Source organism: Phascolarctos cinereus, unplaced genomic scaffold (genome assembly GCF_003287225.1).
Source record: "Phascolarctos cinereus isolate Bilbo 61053 unplaced genomic scaffold, phaCin_HiC Scaffold_4;HRSCAF=312, whole genome shotgun sequence".
Taxonomy (NCBI): Eukaryota; Metazoa; Chordata; class Mammalia; order Diprotodontia; family Phascolarctidae; genus Phascolarctos; species Phascolarctos cinereus.
The window spans coordinates 153,869,078-153,889,561 of NW_027555847.1; the positions used below are offsets into that span (position 1 = coordinate 153,869,078).

Below are 20,484 nucleotides of genomic sequence, written 5' to 3' on the forward strand. Positions count from 1 at the left end.
TTCTGCTGCTATTCAGAGAATTTTTTCATATGACTACAAAGAATTTGGTTTCTTCTGAAAACTCTCTGTTCACGTCCTTTGACCAATTTATAACTGGGGATGACTTGTATTCTTAGAAATCTGACTCGGTTCTCTACATATTTGAGAAATGAGACTTTTCTGCATTTGTTTGTGAGGTTTTTAAATCCTAATACATGGTCAGTTTTTGTGAAGGTGCCATGTATAGCTGAAAAAAAGGTATACTTCTTTCTCTTCCCATTCAGTTTTCTCCAGAAGTCTGTCATATCTAACTTTTCTAAAATTTTATTCATCTCCTCAACATTCTTATTTATTTTATGGTTACATTTTTCTTGCTCTGAAATGAGAATGTTGGCATTTAACTTTTCCTTTAAGAATCTGGATGCTACATCATTAGGTAGATATATATTTAGTATTGACTGATATTACTTCATTGTCTCTGGTACCATTTAGCAATATATAAGTTTTGCAGTTTATCTCTTTTAATTAGATCTATTTTTGCTTTTGTTTTCTCTGAGATAATTGCTATTCCTGCTCCTCCCCCCACCTTTTTTAACTTCAGGTAAAGCCTAATAGATTCTGCTCCAGCCCCTTATGTTTACTGTGTATCTTTCTGCTTCAACTGTATTTCTTCTAAACAACAAATTATTGGGGCAGCTAGATGGTGCAGTGGATAGAGCACTGGCCCTGGAATCAGGAAGACCTGAGTCCAAATCCGGCCTCAGACATGTAGCACTCACTAGCTCTGTGACTCTGGGCAAGTCACTTAACCCCAAATGCCTGATATAAAAAAATAAATGAAACAAGTGTATTCTGGTTTTTAATCCATTCTGTTATCTGCTTCCATTTTATGGGTAAGTTCATTCCATTCACATTTACTGTTATGATTACTATTTCCCTCCATCCTATTTTCCCCTCATTTATCCTTTTTCCTCTCTCCTTTCACCCTATCCCTCCTAAAAAATTATGTTTTGCTTCTTAACACCTCCCCCAATCTGCCCTCCCCTTTATCAGTACTGCCTTCCCCACTCCCCACTTCTTATTCCCCTTTTCTCCTACTTCCCTGTACAGCAAGATAGATTTCCATGCCCATCTGTCTGTGTATGTTCTTCCTTCTTTGAGCCAATTCTGATGAGAGTTAAGGTTCAAGCATTGGCCACCACCACTCTCATCATCCCAACTGTAAAAGCTCCTCTTTTTGAGCCTTTTATGTGAGATAATTTACCCCATTTTACCTCTCCTGTCCCCCTTCTCCCAATGTATTCATCCCCTTCTCACCCCTTTGTTTTATTTTTTTGATATTATCCCATCATAGTCAACTCACACCTGTGCCATATATATATATTCCTTTTAACTGCCCTAATAATAACATTCTCAGAAATTAGAAATATCTTCCCATGCAGAAATACAAACAATTTAATCTTATTAAATCCCTTATGATTTCTCTTTCATGTTTACCATGTTATGTTCTCCTAGGTCTTGTATTTGAAAAGTTAAATTTTTCTATTCAGTTCTAGTCTTTTCATCAGGAATGCTTGAAAGCCCTCTATTTCATTATGTCCATTCAAAATGTCCATTTTTTCCTCCTGAAGGATTATACTCAGTTTTACTAGGTAGGTGATTCTAGTGGTAATCCTAGTTCCCTTGCCCTCTGGAATATCAAATTACAAGTCCTCCAATCCTTTAATGTAGAAGCTGCTAAATCTTATGTGATAGTAACTGTGGCTCCACACATATTTGAATAGTTTCTTTCTGGCTTCTTGCAATGTTTTCTCTTTGACTGGGGAGCTTTGGAATTTGGCTATAATATTACTGGAAATTTTCATTTTGAGATCTCTTTCAGGAGGTGGTCCGTAGAGTCTTATCATTTCTATTTTCCCCTCTGGTTCTAGGATATCAGGGCAGTTTTCCTTCATAATTTCTTGAAATCTGATGTCAATGCTCTTTTTTTGATCATGGCTTTCAGGTGATTCAACAATTCTTAAGTTATCTCTCTTTGATCTATTTTCCAGGTCAGTTGTTTTTCCAATGAGATATTTTAGTTTCTTCTATTTTTTTTTCATTCTTTTGATTTGATATTGTTTTTTGATGTCTTGTGGAATAAATAGCTTGTACTTACCTGGTTCTAATTTTTAAAAATTATTTTCTTCAGCAAGCTTTTGTACCTCCTTTTCAATTTCACCAATTCTGCTTTTTAAGGAGTTCTCTTCCAGTGGATCTCTGTGCCTCTTTTACCATTTGGCCAATTCTGTTTAAAATGCTATTTTCTTCAGTATATTTTTTTTGTGCCTCTTTTACCAAGGTGTTGACTGTTTTTTCCTAATTTTCTTTCATTATTCTTATTCCTTTTCTTAGTTCTTCCTCAGTCCTCACATTTGTTTTTAAAATCCTTTTTGAGCTCTTCCAGGAATTCTTTTTTGGGCCTGTGACCAATTCATATTTTTCTTTGAAGTTTTACATGTAGCCATTTTTACTTCTTGTCTTCTATGAGTTTGTGTCTTGATCTTCCCTGTCACCACAGTAACTTTCTATGGCCAGGTTCTTTTTTTTTGCTGTTTGCTCAGCCTATTTCTTTTCTTCCACCCCCCCCTTCTCTCTTTTTGGTACTCGGCCTATTTCTTAACAAAACATTATGTTAAAGCTGGGCTGTGGTCTTGGGGTGACGGGGACAATGTCCTGTGCTTTAGATTTTTCATGCTGCTATTTTCAGAGCTAGTTCTGGGGGTATGCAAAAGTTTTCTGTTCTTCCAAGGTGGTTCAATCTAAAGAGAAGTGTGGTACCACTGTTCTTCTGGCCTGTGAGTGACCATAGGAACTCTTCTCTGCCCTATAATTGTGACCACAGGGCTCCCCTGTAGCGTCAAGTCTTTTCTCTGCTTATGACCCTGAAATCGTGACTTGGGCTCTTGCTCTCCTGAGGTTGTGTCAGTGCTCTTTTCAGCCTTGGACCTGAGACTAGGGTCACCACTCCTATGCAGCCACAAGCATCAGTGGGCTAATGCTCCTCTACATCCTGGGACTGTGACCCGAAACTGTGTATGGGCAATACAACAAGGTCCTAAACCCAGTGCTGGCAAAGGGCCCCTGTAATCTCCTTCTGACCAGTTGTCCATGAACTGACAGCTCCCAAAGCTGCCACTGTCCCTAATGTCCACTGCTGGCCTGCCAGACGGCCAGAGGGAGGCCTGCGTTGCATTGTGCTCTAGACTACAACTACCCCCGTGAGCAGATCTTTCCTGATGACCTCCTTTTCACCCAGATCTTTTGTTGGTTCTGCTGCTCTGGAATTTGATTCAAGGCATTATTTTATAAAGTTGTTTAGAGGGGAATTTGGGAAAGCTCAAGTAATGTCCTGACTTACTCAACCATCTTGACTCTACCCCGATCACTGCTTTTTGTATTTTTTGTTTGGCAATTGGGATTACGTGATTTGCCCAGGGTCACACATCTACTAAGTATCAAATGTTTCAGGCCGGATTTGAACTCAGGTCTTCCTGACTCCAGGGCCAGTGTTCCATCCACCTAGTTGCCCCACTCTGATCACTTTTAAAAGGAAAAGTCATCATTTATTATGATTTTGGAAAAAATCTCAAACATCTACCATGGAAATAAAAGTCATTTCCTTCCTGGAGTTTTGTTAGCCTATTATTATTTGATACTGACTTCATGAAAATCCCCCACTTCAAGAAGCAAATTAACAGACGTATGTTTAAATGTTGGCTTTTAGAATTTAATGGAGTCTCCTCCAAATAAATTTAGAGCACTTTAGCATTAACCTAGAAGTTAGAGGTTAGGATTAGTTGCTCAAGGTCCTTATTAAGTCATCATTCATTATTTTTCATGAACCTAGAGGAAAAACTCAGCATTGTATTTTATGATCATTTATTCTATTGCTCCCAAGTTTTTGAAAACCACTTAAGTTTAGTCAATGCCTGATCATCACCAAATAGGTTCAGTCATCCTACCTAGTCTAGGGGTAAGGGATTCCATTTGTTCTCCAAAGTCAGTCCTTTGCTATGAATCAGTTCAGTGGATTATGCACCAAATATTATTAAGTATTTATAAAGGGGTGGGAGCATATGTGGTATTATTTAAGGAATAGGCCAGGAAAGTCCAAGACCTAAATGTCCACCATCAGATTCATTCTGTTGGAACTACCTACTGATCTCACATTCTTCTACAAATAAAATATTCCTGTTAGAGCATCAAATGTAAGGTACCTTTTTTGGATTGGATCTGTGATTATCCTGGCACAGGCAGCACAGTGCTGGAGTTGGCCTGTACCAGCTCACAAAAGCCAATTGTTAAATTTTTCAGTGTGAGCATTTATACCTCAGACATCAGCAAATTGAGACTTGATTTACTGTTCTGTTGATTGTTTAGAGCAGGCCTGCACAACCTGTGGCCCACCAGCCTCTCATGGCCTGAGGGCCACAGGTTGTACAGGTCTAGTGACTCTAGACTTAAAGTAATGGAGGGGCAGCTAGGTGGTACAGTGGATAGAGCACTGGCCCTGTAGTCAGAAGGACCTGAGTTCAAATCTGGCCTCAGACACATAAGACTTACTAGCTGTGTGACCCCTGGGCAAGTCACTTAACCCCACTGCCTAGCCGCCAAAAAAAAAAAGTGATGGAGAAAATGTTAATAATGCAGATTAATATTACAAGTGTGTCACGGGCAAACTCCACGCCCCCCCAATGAAGAACCACTTGCTAACATTTTCCAGCACACCAGTGGGATGTGAAACTCCTTCTGCCAATGTATGTTGGTACCTGTTTTTGCAAATTATAATTCTAAAAAGTTATCTGGGACACTTGAAAATGAAGTAACTTGCCTGGCGCTACACAGCTTGTCAGAGGCAGGTCTTCCTGGCTCTGAGGAAAATTCTTCAGTCATTTATCAGAGACAGGTCTTCTTCAAAGGCCAACTCTATTCACATTGCTTCTGTTAAAGGTATTTACCACCTCAATAAGAACTGATTTATCATTTAGATGTTTTTCTTTTCTCTTACAGGTGGGGCAGAACAGCAGGAGGGACAAGGGAGAACACTTATATTTTCCTAAGACAATGCCATGTTTACACAAACAAAACATGGACATCCATCCATTAATGTGGACCATCAGGAACTGACAGTATATTGAGAACTTAAATCTCTTCATACTTATCCCTTCTATAGTAATTCTAGGTCAGTGACCCAAGAAGAGTGATAAATGGAACCTCCAACTCAACCTAACGACAACTTATTGTGGTACTTGCTGGCATCTGTTTTTCTCATTTATCTATGACAACCTTCAAATATTCAGTGACCTATGCCTCACCAAAAATCAGTCAGCAACCAACAAACATTAAGCACTTAGTACATGCCAGGTACTGTGATAAGTGCTGATTACATAGAGAAAATGCAAAAACAAGTCTTTATATTCAAGGAGCTGACATTCTAATGGGGACCATGAACCTATATGTATATAAACAAGACAAATACAAAGTAGATGTTAAGGAAACTTCATAGAAGAAGGCACTAGCAGTCAGGAAGACCAAGAAAGTACTACAGAAGGTGGAGAATTAGCTTGATCCTGAAGGAAGCTGATAGAAAGGTAAAGGGATAAGAAGTGGAGCATCATGTTAGAGAAACAGCAAGCAAGTCAGTATGTCTGGAACGTAAAGTACAAAGAGGGAATAAAGTATAAGAAGACTGGAAAGACAGGAGGGGGGCAAGCTATGAAGAGCTTTAAACACAAAACAGAGGGATCTATATTTGATCCTACAGGTTATAGGGAACCCACAGGAGTTTCCTGGGGTAGGTTGCATAATCAGATTTATGTTAAAAAAAAAAAACCACTTTAGTAGCAAGTGAGGAGAAACTTAAGATACAGAGACTCAATTCAAAAGTTAATGAAACAATGTAAGCAAGAGAAGATGGGACTTGCCTAAACTATGTGAGGAGAAGGGATCATATTTAAGAGAAGCTATAGGGACAGCTAGGTGGTACAGTGGATAGAGTTCTGGCCTTGGAGTCAGGAGGACTTAAGTTCAAATCCAGCCTCAGACACATGATACTAGCTGTGTAACCGTGGGCAAGTCACTTAACCTCGACTGCCTCGCCAAGAAAAAAAAAAAAGAACAGCTACAGAGAAAGAAATGAAACAGATTTGGACGCCAATTAGACATGTGAGGCGACACTAAGGAGTTGAGGGTAATAGCAAAGTTGCAAAATTAGATGACTAGAAAGATGGTGGTTCACTCAATAGTAATATGAAAGGCTGGAAGAGAGGTGGGTTTGGGAGAGAAGATAAAGAAGTAGGTTTGGTGGATAGTGAGTGTGAGTTATCAACTGAGACAATCCCTTCAAAATATCTAACAGTCAGGACCACAGTGTTAGAACTCAGGAGAGAGACTATAGCTAGCTGGACACAAATCTAGAAATTATAGATCTGGAAAACATACCAAGAGAAATAAATCCATGGGAGTTGACACAATCATCAAGTAACTAACAGCAGGCTTAGGACAGGTATCTGAAGGACACCCGGTTAGTGACGATGACATGGCTCAAGATCCAGCAAAGAAAACTAACAAGCAGCTCTCAGAAAAGCAGGAGAAAAACCAAGAAAAGAAGAGTGACATGAAAACTCAGAGAGGAGAAGATATGCATCCAGGACTAAAAGATGGTCAACAGTGTCAAATACTGCAGAGAATTCAAGGATGAGGACTGAGAAAAGGCCATTAGAATGGGCAATTTAAGAGATCACTGGAAACTTTTGAAAGAGCATTTTCACTTGAATTATGAGATATTAGAAGCGAAAATGGAGAGGGTAGGAGAATAAGGGGTGGGGGGTGGGGTGGGGAGAAGTAGAAGCATTGAGTATATAATGGCTTTTTTAAAGGAAATTTAGCTAAAATGACAAGGAAAGATACAAGACAACAGCTAATGGGGATGGTAAAATCTAGAACTTTTTTTAAATTGTCTTAAAAGAACATGGGAGATGTTTGTACCAGCAGGGGAAAGAACCAATGGACAGGAAGAGAATGAAAAGTGAGAACAGAGATAATGCTGGGTCAATCTACTGGAGAAGATAGGGAAGGACAGGATCAAAGATACATGTAGGGGGGTTGGCCTTGTCAAGGAAAAAGTCAGCTCTTCATCACAGTGAAAGGAGATAGCAAGAGACGAAATCTGGGGTTGTAAAATGACAAGAAAAGGAGAAGTAAGAGCTCATAAAAATGGACTTTATTTTTTTTGCTGCAGTATGAGATGCAATCCTCAGCAGGAGGTGCTGATATAGAAGACTTAGAGACTGGAACAGCCACTGCTGGGGGAGGGGGGGCAGGGGAGTGGGGAGATTAAAAAAATAGAAGCATTTATTAAGTGCCTAATATGTGCTAATCACTGTGTTAAGCACTTTTAAATTTTATCTTATTTGATATTATGGATTTAAGGACTATCTTGCTACTGTTAAGGATAGGTAACATAAATTTGTAGTGGGCTAAATATGGTTCAATTCTCCACCTCTCTTCAGCAGTATATGAGTGGGAACAAAGGAGGTAAATGACAGGAATAATCCAGAGTTGGGGTTTGTCAAGGAGCAAGCAAATGGTCAAAGGAGTAAGGGTACTAGTGAAGATGGAGAGAACAGTACTGAGATAAATCAGTTATCAATTTAAGTGGGAAAACCACCTGCTAATGCAATCAATTAAAAATAAAGCTAAGGGGCAGCCAGGTGGCACAGTGGATAGAGCACTGGCCCTGAAGTCAGTTCAAATCCGGTCTCAGACCAGACACTTTACCACTTACTACCTGTGTGACCCAGGGCAAGTCACTTAATCCCAACCGCCCCACCAAAATAAAACAAAACAAAAAAGTAAATCTATTTGACATTAAGGTTTGTGTTACATATACTGTTGAGAATTAAAGTTCCAACTTCAGAGTTCCAAAGAACAGTAGCTATCCTCATCAGAGATTGCCTTGAAAAAGAATTCTAAATAAATCAACACTATACATCAGATCAATTACTGCCCTACCCCAATAAACTAAAATTTTTGTCTCAAATTTGTCCTGGTTGCTAACATTCAGAAGAATTAAGCAAAATTCTCTTACAGACTAGCATTTATTAGTTTATTTAGTGACTTGAAATATAGCTATTTTCTTATGAATAGCAGAAAACTAAACATACTGTTGGAAACTGCAAAATTTATACTATCACAGCCTTCAAGAAGATTGGTTAGTTCCATTTATATTTCTACCACTGCCTGATCTCAAATGACAGGATTCCAGTCTCAATTTATTGTTTCAGTTTGTTTAAAATACCATTAGTTCTATAATTCAAAGTTCGAACATATAGTGAGTTTCAATATTACCATATTAAAAATCAGTGTGGCAAAGCACCCAGAGTTTTAAAAACTAAGTTATTAACCCTTTAATCACCAGTTAAGCATTAGTAAATATAATTTCAAACAACTTTGATCTAATAACACATTACAGTCAACAGTGGTAAAAGAGGAATTGAACTTCTTAGAAAGTTTATAAATAGTCCCTTATTTCAGGGAAATAAAATCTTATTGAGAATAGGTAGATACTGAAAGAAAAATATGCCTACACTGTTTATTCAAAGCTTACCTGTGAGATACTGAAAGAAAAATATGCCTACACTGTTTATTCAAAGCTTACCTGTTTTGTGTTTTTATGACAAGGTGAACAGTAAGTCCATCATGTATTCCATGCTGGCTCAAAGTATCTTGATCTTTTAAAATTTTTCCAGCGAATATTAACACAAGTTGATCAGGATGGGACTTGAATCGTTTGGAGATTTTTTCCTTAAACTAAATAAAATAAAGAGCGAAATTAATATGCAAGTCCATAAGAGCAATTAGTGTTCTTGCCCTCCCTCTCCACCTTTTTGAAGAATGAATTGCCAACAAGTAAAAAAAGCAAACAAACAAACAAGCTCTAATTTAATTGCCAAGAACAGTCCAGAAATATCCAAATATTGGAATTTTCCACCACTCTTTTTTTCCCAAATTTAAGGACTGCTTCTAGAACTTAGCCATTTTAAATTACTGGATCAGTGGTATGTATTGCACTTACACTACAATGTTTCTGTTTCTCTGATTTATCTTTGTTCATACGCTCTCTGAAGCCTTGCCCCACACTGTCGTCCCCTAACTTTTACTATATTTCCTCCTGGAAATATCTTCATGTACCGTAATACTTAACTTCTCCTTGAAATACTATAATATTAATCAGAGCTAACATTTCTATAAGGTTTTAAAGTTTGTAAAACTTTACAGGCATTACCTCATTTGATATTCACAATGACCCTGTGTTTGTTACTGCTATACTCATTTTAAAAATAAGAAAATGGAGGTTCAGAGAAGTTAAGTGACTTTTTTTCTTCCACTTTTTTTTGGGGGGGGTGAGACAATACGGGTTAAGTGACTTGCCCAGGGTCACACAGGTAGTAAGGGTCAAGTGTTTGGTCTATGGTCAAATTTGAACTCAGGTCCTCCTGACTCCAAGGCCGAAGCTCTATCCACTGCACCACCTAGCTGCCCTGAAGTTAAGTGACTTGACCTGGAGTTATACAGTTAGCAGCAAGGTTCTGAGGCAGAATTTGAACATGGCTCCTAATCTCATACACTCCACTACTCCAAACTGGCACAGAAGGAACACTACATTTGAATTAAACTTCAGAAAATTTATTGAATCTCTCTGTGACTCAGTATTCATAAGTAAAATAAGAGGATTAGACAATGTACTCCACAGACCTAGAGGTTCGATGGTCCTCCTTCCTCTTCTCCTCTACATTGTAGTCTTTTACCCTCAATCTCCTAACACAGGTTTTGATTCCTCTTTGCTTCTTCAGATCTTTTTTTTTTTCTGTCTTCACTTTAAAGCATTTTTCCTATTCTTCCAGGGAACACTTCATTTTCCTTATTAAGACAGATATCTAAGTTCCCAAAGTTGGGGAAACAACCCCCTGGGAGTGCTGGAACAATCCAGGGGGGCATAATAGCCTCAGGTGCAATGGGGGGCATTGAGTAAAAATAAGGGAGCCATGTAAGCATAAGGAAAAATAGATAAGAAAATTTTGAAAAATTTACACATTTCATTTGCTGTGTAACAGACTTAAAAGTCATAACAATTACATTATTTTCCAAATAAGCACACAAAACTGGTCAATGGTGAAGTTCAGGAAGAGGTCTTAACAAACAAGCATTGGCAGGCAATCATGTAGTGTCCCACACTGTCAGGAAGTCCAGCATGCACCAGCAGTAATATGTGCCTGTAATGACTTGTTTACAATACGATACTATGGTGACATGATGCAATATTGCATCATCAAAATTTCAATGCAGGAAAAAAACTACAAATTTACAATAAATTTTTAAATTTGAGATGAATTTTTTTAATTTTTTATATTTTTGAAATGATGAAAAATAATTAAAAAAAAACGTTAAAGAGTTAAAGAAAGTAGATTTCCAGGGGGTGCTCAGTAATTTTTTTTTTAAAGGGAGCAGTAGGCCAAATAAGTTTGGGAACCTCTGAACTAGAATAAAGAGCACTCTTCAACATTTTTGCCCTTCAAGTATGGAGAATCATATATATTTTGCACAGTTACCACTTGTCTCTCAAAGGAACATAACCATAATGAAATAGGTTAAAGTCACAAAAACATTCCTCTGGCTGTCCTAACCTGCTGCCCCCACCCTCTTCTGTCTTTTCCATGCCAGTCTCAAAGCTAACAGTACAGCAGTTAATGCCTCTCTTTATTGGTTCCCAAGAATGTTAATGTCTTGCCCAGGGGCTGGTATACTACAGCCTAAGGGCCAGATTCAGTCAATCCCCAGTTTTTTTTTAACCTCCCACCCCCAACTAAGAATGTCTTTTACATTTTTAAACACAACAAATGGCTTATTTTAGAAGTCATTTTTAGTTCAGCCTTAACAAAAAATAGTTTGCCAACACCCGGCTGCACTAAAGACCAGGGCCCTAGTACCCAACAAAATAATAAGGTGTTGATTGGCCTGTCCAGTGAAGCCTATAGACCCTGACAGAGGTGGGAAACCTGTGTCCTTGAGGCCACATGTAGCCTTCTAGATCCCTCGGTGTAGCCTTCTGACTGAGTCCAAATCTTAAAACAAGTTCTTTTATTAAGGGGTTCCCAACCTCTGACCCAGAATGTTTCAAATTCATAAGATTACAAAGGAAAGAAATTATACTGAAATATAGTTATCAAAATATTTTAAGAATCAGTTCAGGGGCCTTGGGTTAAGAACCTCCTGCAATAAATAAACTTCCCTTAAGAATATTTCACTTCTACTCCTGCTCTCAGGTAAATATTAACTGCCTTCAGCTGTTTTTCCTAAGGCAGGTTCTTGAATCTCCAGTTCTGCTCAATTTCTACTTGCCTTTTCTATCTTTGTTGTATTATCCATCTAGCTTTGTTACCATTTCATTAATCTTTGTTATCATCCAGCTTTTTCAATAATTTTAGCGTTTGTCTCAGTCTTCTATACAAAACTTCCCATAGTAATATTCAAGACGACCACTTTAAGATCATGAACCACCTAATTTCTCAGCTTCAATAATTTCTTCTCCATTCCACTATAATTACACACCAGCCTTGGTCATCCCAGGGATACCACCTTAAAGACCTTAACCACTGAAATTTCTCTCTTTCCACCACAAACATTAACAACCATGTTCTGTTCTTTCTTACTTACTTTCTTTACCCTTGCTACAGCCTCCGGTTCCTTAAACCCTCCTTATTCTCCCCATGCTAAGTCTCGTTTCACTCATTTCCACACCCAGGCAACACTAGAGTCTGCTGCTTTTAACACTACCCCACAAAACCTCCAACCTTTTGACTTTACCCTAATTCTCCCACTTGCTAACCCTCAAACCTGGGTTACTCCAATCTTCATTTTCCAATCAAGCTCCTAGGTTGATAAATTAAACACGATAGAGCAAGTCATGAAAAATTAAACTAATCTATCCATCAGCTTGTGATGTATAAGCTCACCTGATCTTTCACTGTTGCCCAAGTAATCTCTTCTACTGTATTTATGGACTTCCTCTCATTCCACTGCACTGTTCTGAACCTTTTCCATTCCTGAAACTCCTGACTACAGGCCCAAAGTGCTCACATATTAGAAAAGTGGAGTGCTCAACACTTCAATGAGGTGATTAAGGCTAAATGACATGAATCCTCAGCAACCATTCCTAAATAGCTGAATATATATGTTCACCATCCTCATCTTCCTCCCCCCAACTCACCCCTGGGTACGCAGGCTATTGGTGACCTTTAACTTATCTTTCAGGAGCCACGCTTCCCTTCTACTTCCTAGTCATCTCCACACGTTCTCTTTCCACGTTGTTGTCTTTTATTAGAATGCATATTCTATGTATGCAATCTTGGTGTGGGGGGGAGGGATCAGGAACTCAATTTGGAACTCAAAAATCTTGTGGAAGTGAATGTTGAAAACTATAAATAAATTTTAAAAAAATAACTATAAAATTTAAAAAGTGCATATTCTATTAGAACGTAAGGAAGGCGGCATATGGTAAGCATTTATCAAATGCTTTATGTATCTATAACTATTCTTTTTTCTCTTAGGAGGAGATACTTCCAAGTCAGTGAATGATACAAAAAAAAGGAAGTGAGTTCTTGCCCCCTCTATGAGCTTTCATTTGAAAGGAGGACAACCCACAAAGGGGAGATGGAGCTATAATGTCACCTAGCAGAGCCTATATTAAGACTAATTTATCTGCAGATGGTTTTGCTCCAACAAAGTGTCCCTGCTCTCCTCTACTTTCAATTATCATGCCCTACTTCTATTTCACTTTTTAAAATTTTGCAATTATGGCTTCTGTCCCCATCACAAGAGGAAAATGGCTCTCGAAAAAGCTCACCAATAACTTTCTTAATCAATAAATCCAGTGGCCTTTAGCACCTGACAGGAACATCCCCTTTCTGGAAACTCTCCTGTTTTCAGACACACCATCTTTGGTGTGGCTCTCTTCCATGTCCCTAACTACTCTCTCCTAATTCTCTTTCTGATCACTTAAGTTAAGGCAAGTATTTGCTTGACCTACTCTCTCCTCTCTATACTCTTTCTCCCATAGCATCTATAGTATAAATGGAGAAAAATGAAATGTACTCCTTTATTTTCCAGCTATGCTACAGGGTGCCATAGTGACCTGACACCTAGGATTTGTGGAGCTCTGCAGTTGGTACTCAATAAACACCTACTGACTAGCAGAGAAGGTGTGCACACTGTTAGTTAACCTATTCCAGTTAAATATTTTTAAAAGAACCATGGGCTTTTAATAGGAAGGCAGGTGGCCTGCTCGCAATTCATTTTAAAAACCTACATATTCCCCTAAGAAAAACTGTCAGTTAATATGTTTGAATTAACTGCCTGAGATGTTTTCCTTTGAGCAGGATCACACAAGGGGGCAAAATGACTAGATTAGACACTGGATTCCTCAGTGTAATATAGCCGAAAAAACAAAGGATTTGAAGAAAGGAGACTTAAGTCTGAATGCCAATTCTATAAATGACTAATGCAGGGGAACTTAATAATTCTCTAGGCCTCAGTTTCTTTCATTTGTAAAAATAAGGTCTTTAAGACAGGATCTTTCCATCTCTAAGTCCTATGATGCTGTACATTACGGCTAGTTTAGCCTTGCCTGGGGAAGAAATAATCAAGTAATAGTATGGAAAAAAATATAAAGTTACCAAGGAAATGTTTAAACTACTCTTGGACAAACTGCCATTTATAAACAGTTATTTAAATATAAATAATGTATATACCAATTACGTTATCCTTACATATTTGTCAGAGCAATACCCCTAAAGACCACTATTTATAAACAAACACCTAGTTTGCTCAGTTCTAGGTGCTGTTTTGTTCCTGAAAGAACTCATTTCTTTAAAAAACACTCTCCAAGAACCAGGAAAACAATACATACAATAACAGAAAATGGAAAGAATAAAAAACACTAGAAACTGAATGCTACAATTATAATGACCTAGTTTGGCTCCAAAGGTGAGAAAATACACTTTTCTCCAACCTCAATGGAAGGGTGAAGGGTTCTGCATGTGGAATACTGCATATAAAGTCATACCCAGCCGATGATAGGATGGTTATTTCTATTGAACTGCTACTTTTTCTTCTCTTTTGAAGGTATAGCTAGGTGGGTAGAGAGGAAAGGAAGGTAAATTCAGAAATGAATGATACAAAAACAAAAGAAATTTTAAAAAAACTTCTCCAAATGAGAATTTTCACCTAAACTTAAGGACTGTGCAAGTTCTAATGTGAATCCCTATTCTGTAAAATTACTATTTGTGTGACCTTGGATAAACTTTCCCCAGCAAGTAATCCAAATTAGTATTCTAAAGCAGAATCCAAATGGAAAAGAATCTCCTTATCAGGAGTGAAATTTTCAATAGTCCCTGGTTATAGGTAACATTCATTAAACCCTAGAATACTGAAGGGCCATTTCAATAAAATCCAAAGATGTACTAGAAATATAAAATAGATAAGCTACACTACACCCAGGTTATAACATATAGTTGAACAAGTTGGCTACTGAATCAACCACGAACATATATTTGAAGACAAAGACCAGGATTAAAATTCTGGCTCACTCTCTTACTTGGACATTGTGACCTTGGAAAAGTTATTTACTGTTATCATATATAATAGTTATTTTCTGGGCCTCTATTTGCTCAACTATAAAATGATAGGATTGGGATCAGCTATGTATAACCTTGAAGACTCCTTTCCATCTCTAAATCTGTCTTCCTGTGATAGTGCACGAGCACTACAGATCACCTCTCTCAGTTATCCTCCTACCTATCAGACCATCTTTGCTGGATCTTCATCCAAGTCACATCCACTAACCTTTGGATTCCCACAGGGCTCTGTCCTAGGCCTTCTTCTATTCTCCTTCTATACTACTTCACTTGGTTATCTCCTCAGCTCCCATGGATTCAACTGTCATCTCCATGCTGATGAGTGTCAAATGATCATAAAACTGAATGTCCCATATATCTTAAACTCAGCATGTCCAAAACTGAACTCATTACTTTTTCCCCTAAATCCTCCCCTAAATCACCCATTTGCATAACCTAGGTGTCATCCTTGACTGCTCACTATTTCTCACCCACCATATCCAATCTGTTGCCAAGGTCTGTCCATTTCACTTTTGCAACATCTCTCAAATAAACCCCTCTTCTTTCCTCTAATGCTACCACCCTGGAATAGGCCTTTACCTCCTCATGCCTGGATTACTGCAATAACCTGCTGATACCACAAGTCTCTCCCCACTCCAGGCCATCCTTTGATCATATAACACATCCCCACTCAACTAACTCTAATGGCTCCCTACCATCTGCTGGACATGAAGTCAGAAAGACTCAGCCTCTTGAGTTCAAATCTGACCTCAAGACACTTACTACCTGTGTGACCTTGGGCAAGTCAATTAACCCTGTCTGCCTCAATTCCTCATCTGTAAAATGGGCTGCTGGAAAAGGAAACAGCAAATCACTCCAGTATCTTTGCCAAGAAAATCCCAAAATGGGCTCACAGAGTCAGACACAACTGAAATGACTGAACAAGTCTTGAAACTCTTTTATAACCTAGCCTCTACCTCTGCCTCCACCTCCCTTACCTTTCCAGTATTCTTAAACCTTATTTCCCCTACCCTTCCAAGTAGTCTTCCATTCTGTGACACCAGCCTTCTGCTCCTCAAATAAGACACACCATCTACCAACTCTGGGCATTTTCACTGGTTGTCCTTCACACCTGGAATGCTCTCCCTCTTTATCACTGCTTCCTGGTTTCCTTTAAGTCCCAAATAAAATCGCAATCCCTCTTAATTCTAGTACCTTCCCTCTACCGATTATTTCCTATGTATTCTGTGTACAATATAGCTTGTTTGCACACAATTGTTTGCATGTTTTGTCTCCCCATTAAGATTTTGAGCTCCTTGAAGGCAGGGACTGTCTTTTGCCTTATATCCTGAGTACTTAGCACAGTGCCTGGCACACAGCAGATGCTTACAATATTTGAAAAAAGAATCCCCTCTACAACATTCCTGACAAATGATCAGCCTTTGAACGAAAATTTCCAATAGAGGGAAACCCAGCACCATTCCACTTTTTGGTATCTCATGGTGAGGAAGTTTTTTTTTACATTAAGAACAAACTGGAACTTCTACCCACTGCTCCTAATTCCTCCATCTGGGAACCTTTAAGGGTTTCTTAACTAACCAAGCATAACTAGTCTTGCACAATCCTTCAACTATACAAACTGTCATGTCCCCTTTTAACTATTCTCTCATTCCTTCAACCCATCAAAAAAAAAGATACTGGTCTATGCCTAGTTTCTGCCATACTATTTTCCAGTTTCCCCAACAGTTTTATCCCACTCCCTAATACTTCGCAATCCAGTGACACTGATCTCCTTGTTCCCCAAACGAGACACTGTCTACCAAGTCCTGGATATTTTCACTGGCTGTCCACCAGGCCTAGAATGCTCTCCCTCATCTCTTCTTCCTGACTTCCCTGGCTTTTTTAAAAAAATTATTTATTTTTATTTCAACATTCATTTCCATAAGCTTTTGAGTTTTAAATTTTCTCCCCTTCCTTCCCCACCTCCCTCCCCAAGAGGGCATGCAATGATATAGGCCCTACATATACATTCCTATTAAACATTTTCACATTAGTCACGTTGTAAAAAAGAATTAGAACAAATAGGAAGAACCACAAAAAAGAATAAATGAAACAAAACAGAAGGAAAAAAAAGAGCAAATAGTATGCTTCGATCCACATTCAGACTCCATAGTTCTTTCTCTGGATATGGATAGCATTTTCTGTCACGAGACTTTTGGAAATGTCTTAGATCCCTGCACTGCTGAGAAGAGCTAAGTTTATCAAAGTTAGTCATCTCACAACGTGGCTGTTAACTGTGTACAACATTCTCCTGGTTCTGCTCACTTCACTCAGCATCAGTCCATACAAGTCTTTTTTCCAGGTTTTATTCAAGTCCACCTGCTCATCATTTCTTTAAGCACAATAGTACTCCATTACATTCATATACCACAACTTGTTCAGCCATTCCCCAGCTGATGGGCACCTGGCTTCTTTTAAGTCCCAGCTTTTCCTGATTCTCTGTATATATATTCTGTACATAGCTACACAGTTATACATTGTCTCCCCAATTAGACTATGAGCTCCTTGACAGCAGGGACTGTCTTTCATCTTTCTTTGCAGTCCTAGTGCTTAACAAATTGCTGGCACTTACTAAGTACTTAATGTTTCCTGTGAAGAACTCACATTCACTTATAGCTCTATGCTTATCTACCTTATCAACCTAAAAGGTTGCTAGCACACCCATCTTCCTGTCAACTGTTTCCAGTTTAATCTGAAGTGCAATTACTAAATTTGTACAGGATATAAATTAGTGTTTATATTCAAGTTACCTATCAGCCAGTCAACAAACATTGCTACAGGTTTACTATGTGCCAGGAACTGTGCTAAGCAATAGAGAGACAAAGAAAGGCAAAAACATTGTCCCTGTATTCAAAAAGCTCACATTCTGAGAATATGGAAATACATGTATGTACAAAATATACACAGTAAAAACGGAACATATTATCTGAAGTAAGCCACTAGCAACCAGAGGACCCAATAAAGACCTCAAGCTTAAGTTGAATCTTGAAGCAAATGAGGGATTCCAGGGGGTGAAATGAGAGGAGAGTGCACTCCAGGCATGGGGCAACATCAGCAGAGGCCACCCTCTCCAACTCCTTGGCCCACAGTCACACACTCCTACATCCCCCTCTCCTCCAATCAGAAGAAGGTAGATCAGAGAGCTCAAACACCAGTGAAAAGGAAACAATGGAATGGGGAGATGGACTGCTGCATGTGAAGTGCAAGCAGCAAGAAGATCGGTGTTGCTGTAAAGTATATGGAGAGTAAAACGTTGTTCGGTTGTGTCTGACTCTTGATGACCCCATTTGGGGTTTTTCTTGGCAAAGATACTGGAGTGATTTGCCATTTCCTTCTCCAGCTAATTTTACAGATGAAGAAACTGAGGCAAGCAGGATTAAGTGACTTGCTAGTAAGTGTCTGAGACCAGATCTGAACACAGGAAGATGGATGAGTCTTCCTGACTCCAGGCCTGACACACTGGACCACCTAGCTGCCCCTGAGTAAAATGGAGTGAGAATGAAAAGGTAGTAAGGCAACAGGCTGTAAAAGACTTTAAATATTCCTCCCAAAAGCTTTAATTGTTTAACTTTATCAAGTCCAAACTCTAGCATAAACATTTCTATACTCCAAATTACTCTGGGAAAGAAAAAGGAATTTTAAGTACTGCCAACGACATAAGTATTTCCAAAGAGACTCATTAAACAAAGTTCTATATTATTTTCTAAACAAATGCTTTCTGTACTGTTTAACACAATGAAGACATTAAATCCAGAAAAAAAATTTCCTTTATTTCATCAAAATAAGGTGTCATGAACTTAGAGCCTCTTGATTTATTTTAGGTGAATGTATGTATGTAGATAGACAGATAGACAGACAGACATAGACAGACAGAGCAATCAAGGATGCAGGAATCTAAAGCCAAATACCCTTTTTGTCACCCCATTTAGACTACACAGGGGTAATGAATAATCTGGATAAGTGTTTCCTCTTATAGTAATAATGTATATGTAAAGATGTTTCATCTTAGACAGATGAGGGGTGGAAGTAGGTAGAGATGTCTTCTCTTATCCAAATGTAGAGGTTATCTTGAACAAATACCTCATCAGAGATTCAAAGATTCATTATTAATGTGGTCCACTATGATTTTTTTTAGCTAATTATTTCTTTACTCTTTTCTTCAATCTATCTCTGCTGATTCATTTCCTATAGACTACAAAGTCAGGTCTCCCCTATCTTAAGCAATAAACACCTCTGTAGGTTATCCTATCTCCTAAGTTGTTCTAAATTGGATGACAAAGCACCTGGCTCAGAATTCCAGAGCCATATAAGTCATTCACAAATTCAATTCCTTTTCACCAAGAAGCTTTTTGAAAGAACAGTCTATAGAATTGCCACCTATACTTCCTCACCACCCACACACTTCCTTTTAACTAAGAGCAATACTAATTCCATCTCTACATACTCTACTGAAACTGCTCTCTGAGAGCCACCAACAACTTTGCTGTTGGATCTGGCATCAGAGGACCTGTATTTGAATACTGGCTTTATTACCTGCGTAATCTTGGGCAAGTTACAATCTTCTATGGCTCTAAATCTATATTATGATCCTTGGGTGATCTCCCAGATTCCCATGGCTTAAACTGCTGCTTCTCTGCATATGATTCCCAAATTGGTATCTCTCATCCTTTTTTCTCTTACCAGGTCCAGATTCGTATTTCTAAATAGCTTGATGTTGCATTTCTTTTGGGGGACAGAGGAGTCTTTATATCTCCAGAACTGAAGAGGGAGAGGTGGAGGGGAAGAGAAACAGACATACATGCTTGCTGGATATCTTGTGGGTATGACAGCTGTCCAAAATGGGGGTGGGAGAATATAAGTCTTGTTCTCCATGCCTTCAAAAACACAGGAAATATTATGCCACTAATCTATTACTTAGTATTGTTCTCATATTTTAAAATATATCTGAAGACTTAGTACTTTAAAAAGCTAATTATAACAATAAGACAAAAAAGGAACTACAGAAACAATCATTTAGAAAAGTGGTAAAATTATCCCTATTTCCATTTACATGATGGTGATCTACTTAGAAAATTCTAGATTTTTCAGGAAACAAATGTTTGATATCTTAAAGCAGCAGGAAACAAAATCAACAAACACAAGAGATATAAAAAATGAAACAATCCCTACTCTTGAGGAGCTTACATTATATACACATATAAATATACACAAAATAAATACTTAGAGAATATTTGTAGATTACAAGATAGTTCAGATAAGGCTTCAATGCAGAAGGTGGTGCTTAAGCTGTGTCTAGAAGGAAGAAAGAAGTTCTATGAGGCAGAGGTGAGGAGGAAATACACACAAAAGAAAGGCAGTAGGAGTGCCATGTGTGAGCAACAGAAGGAAGTTAGCTAGCTAGACTACAACATAGGAGAAGGGAAGTATAAAGGGGAAACATAGGTTGGAACTAAACAGTTTTTATTTTAGCCTAGAGGCAGTAAGAAGCCAGTAATTAAAGTTTACTGATTAGAGAATGAAATGGTTCAGACCCATGCTTAAGAAAAAAACATTTTGGCAACTGTGAATGAATAGAGTAGGAACAACTTGGAGAAAGGTAAATTAGGAAACCACTGCAGTAGTCTCTGGGTAACAAGTGATGAAGGCCTGAACTAAAGTGCTGGTTGTATGAGAAGAGAAAAGGGGGTCAGATGGGAGAAATATTCTGGAGATAGAAACAGTAAAGATTTGG

At 38.3% G+C, this 20,484-nt stretch overlaps 1 protein-coding gene across 3 annotated transcripts in view; it reads right to left on the reverse strand.

The window, feature by feature from the left end:
* Positions 1 to 20,484, reverse strand: part of UBQLN1 (ubiquilin 1) — a 48,731-nt gene that overhangs the window by 15,630 nt on the left and 12,617 nt on the right. For all 3 annotated transcript variants that reach the window (XM_020966916.2, XM_020966917.2, XM_020966915.2), the window contains exon 2: positions 8,681 to 8,832. In XM_020966916.2, coding sequence (XP_020822575.1) covers positions 8,681 to 8,832 — 152 coding nt within the window. The remainder of the gene's footprint in view (positions 1 to 8,680; positions 8,833 to 20,484) is intronic.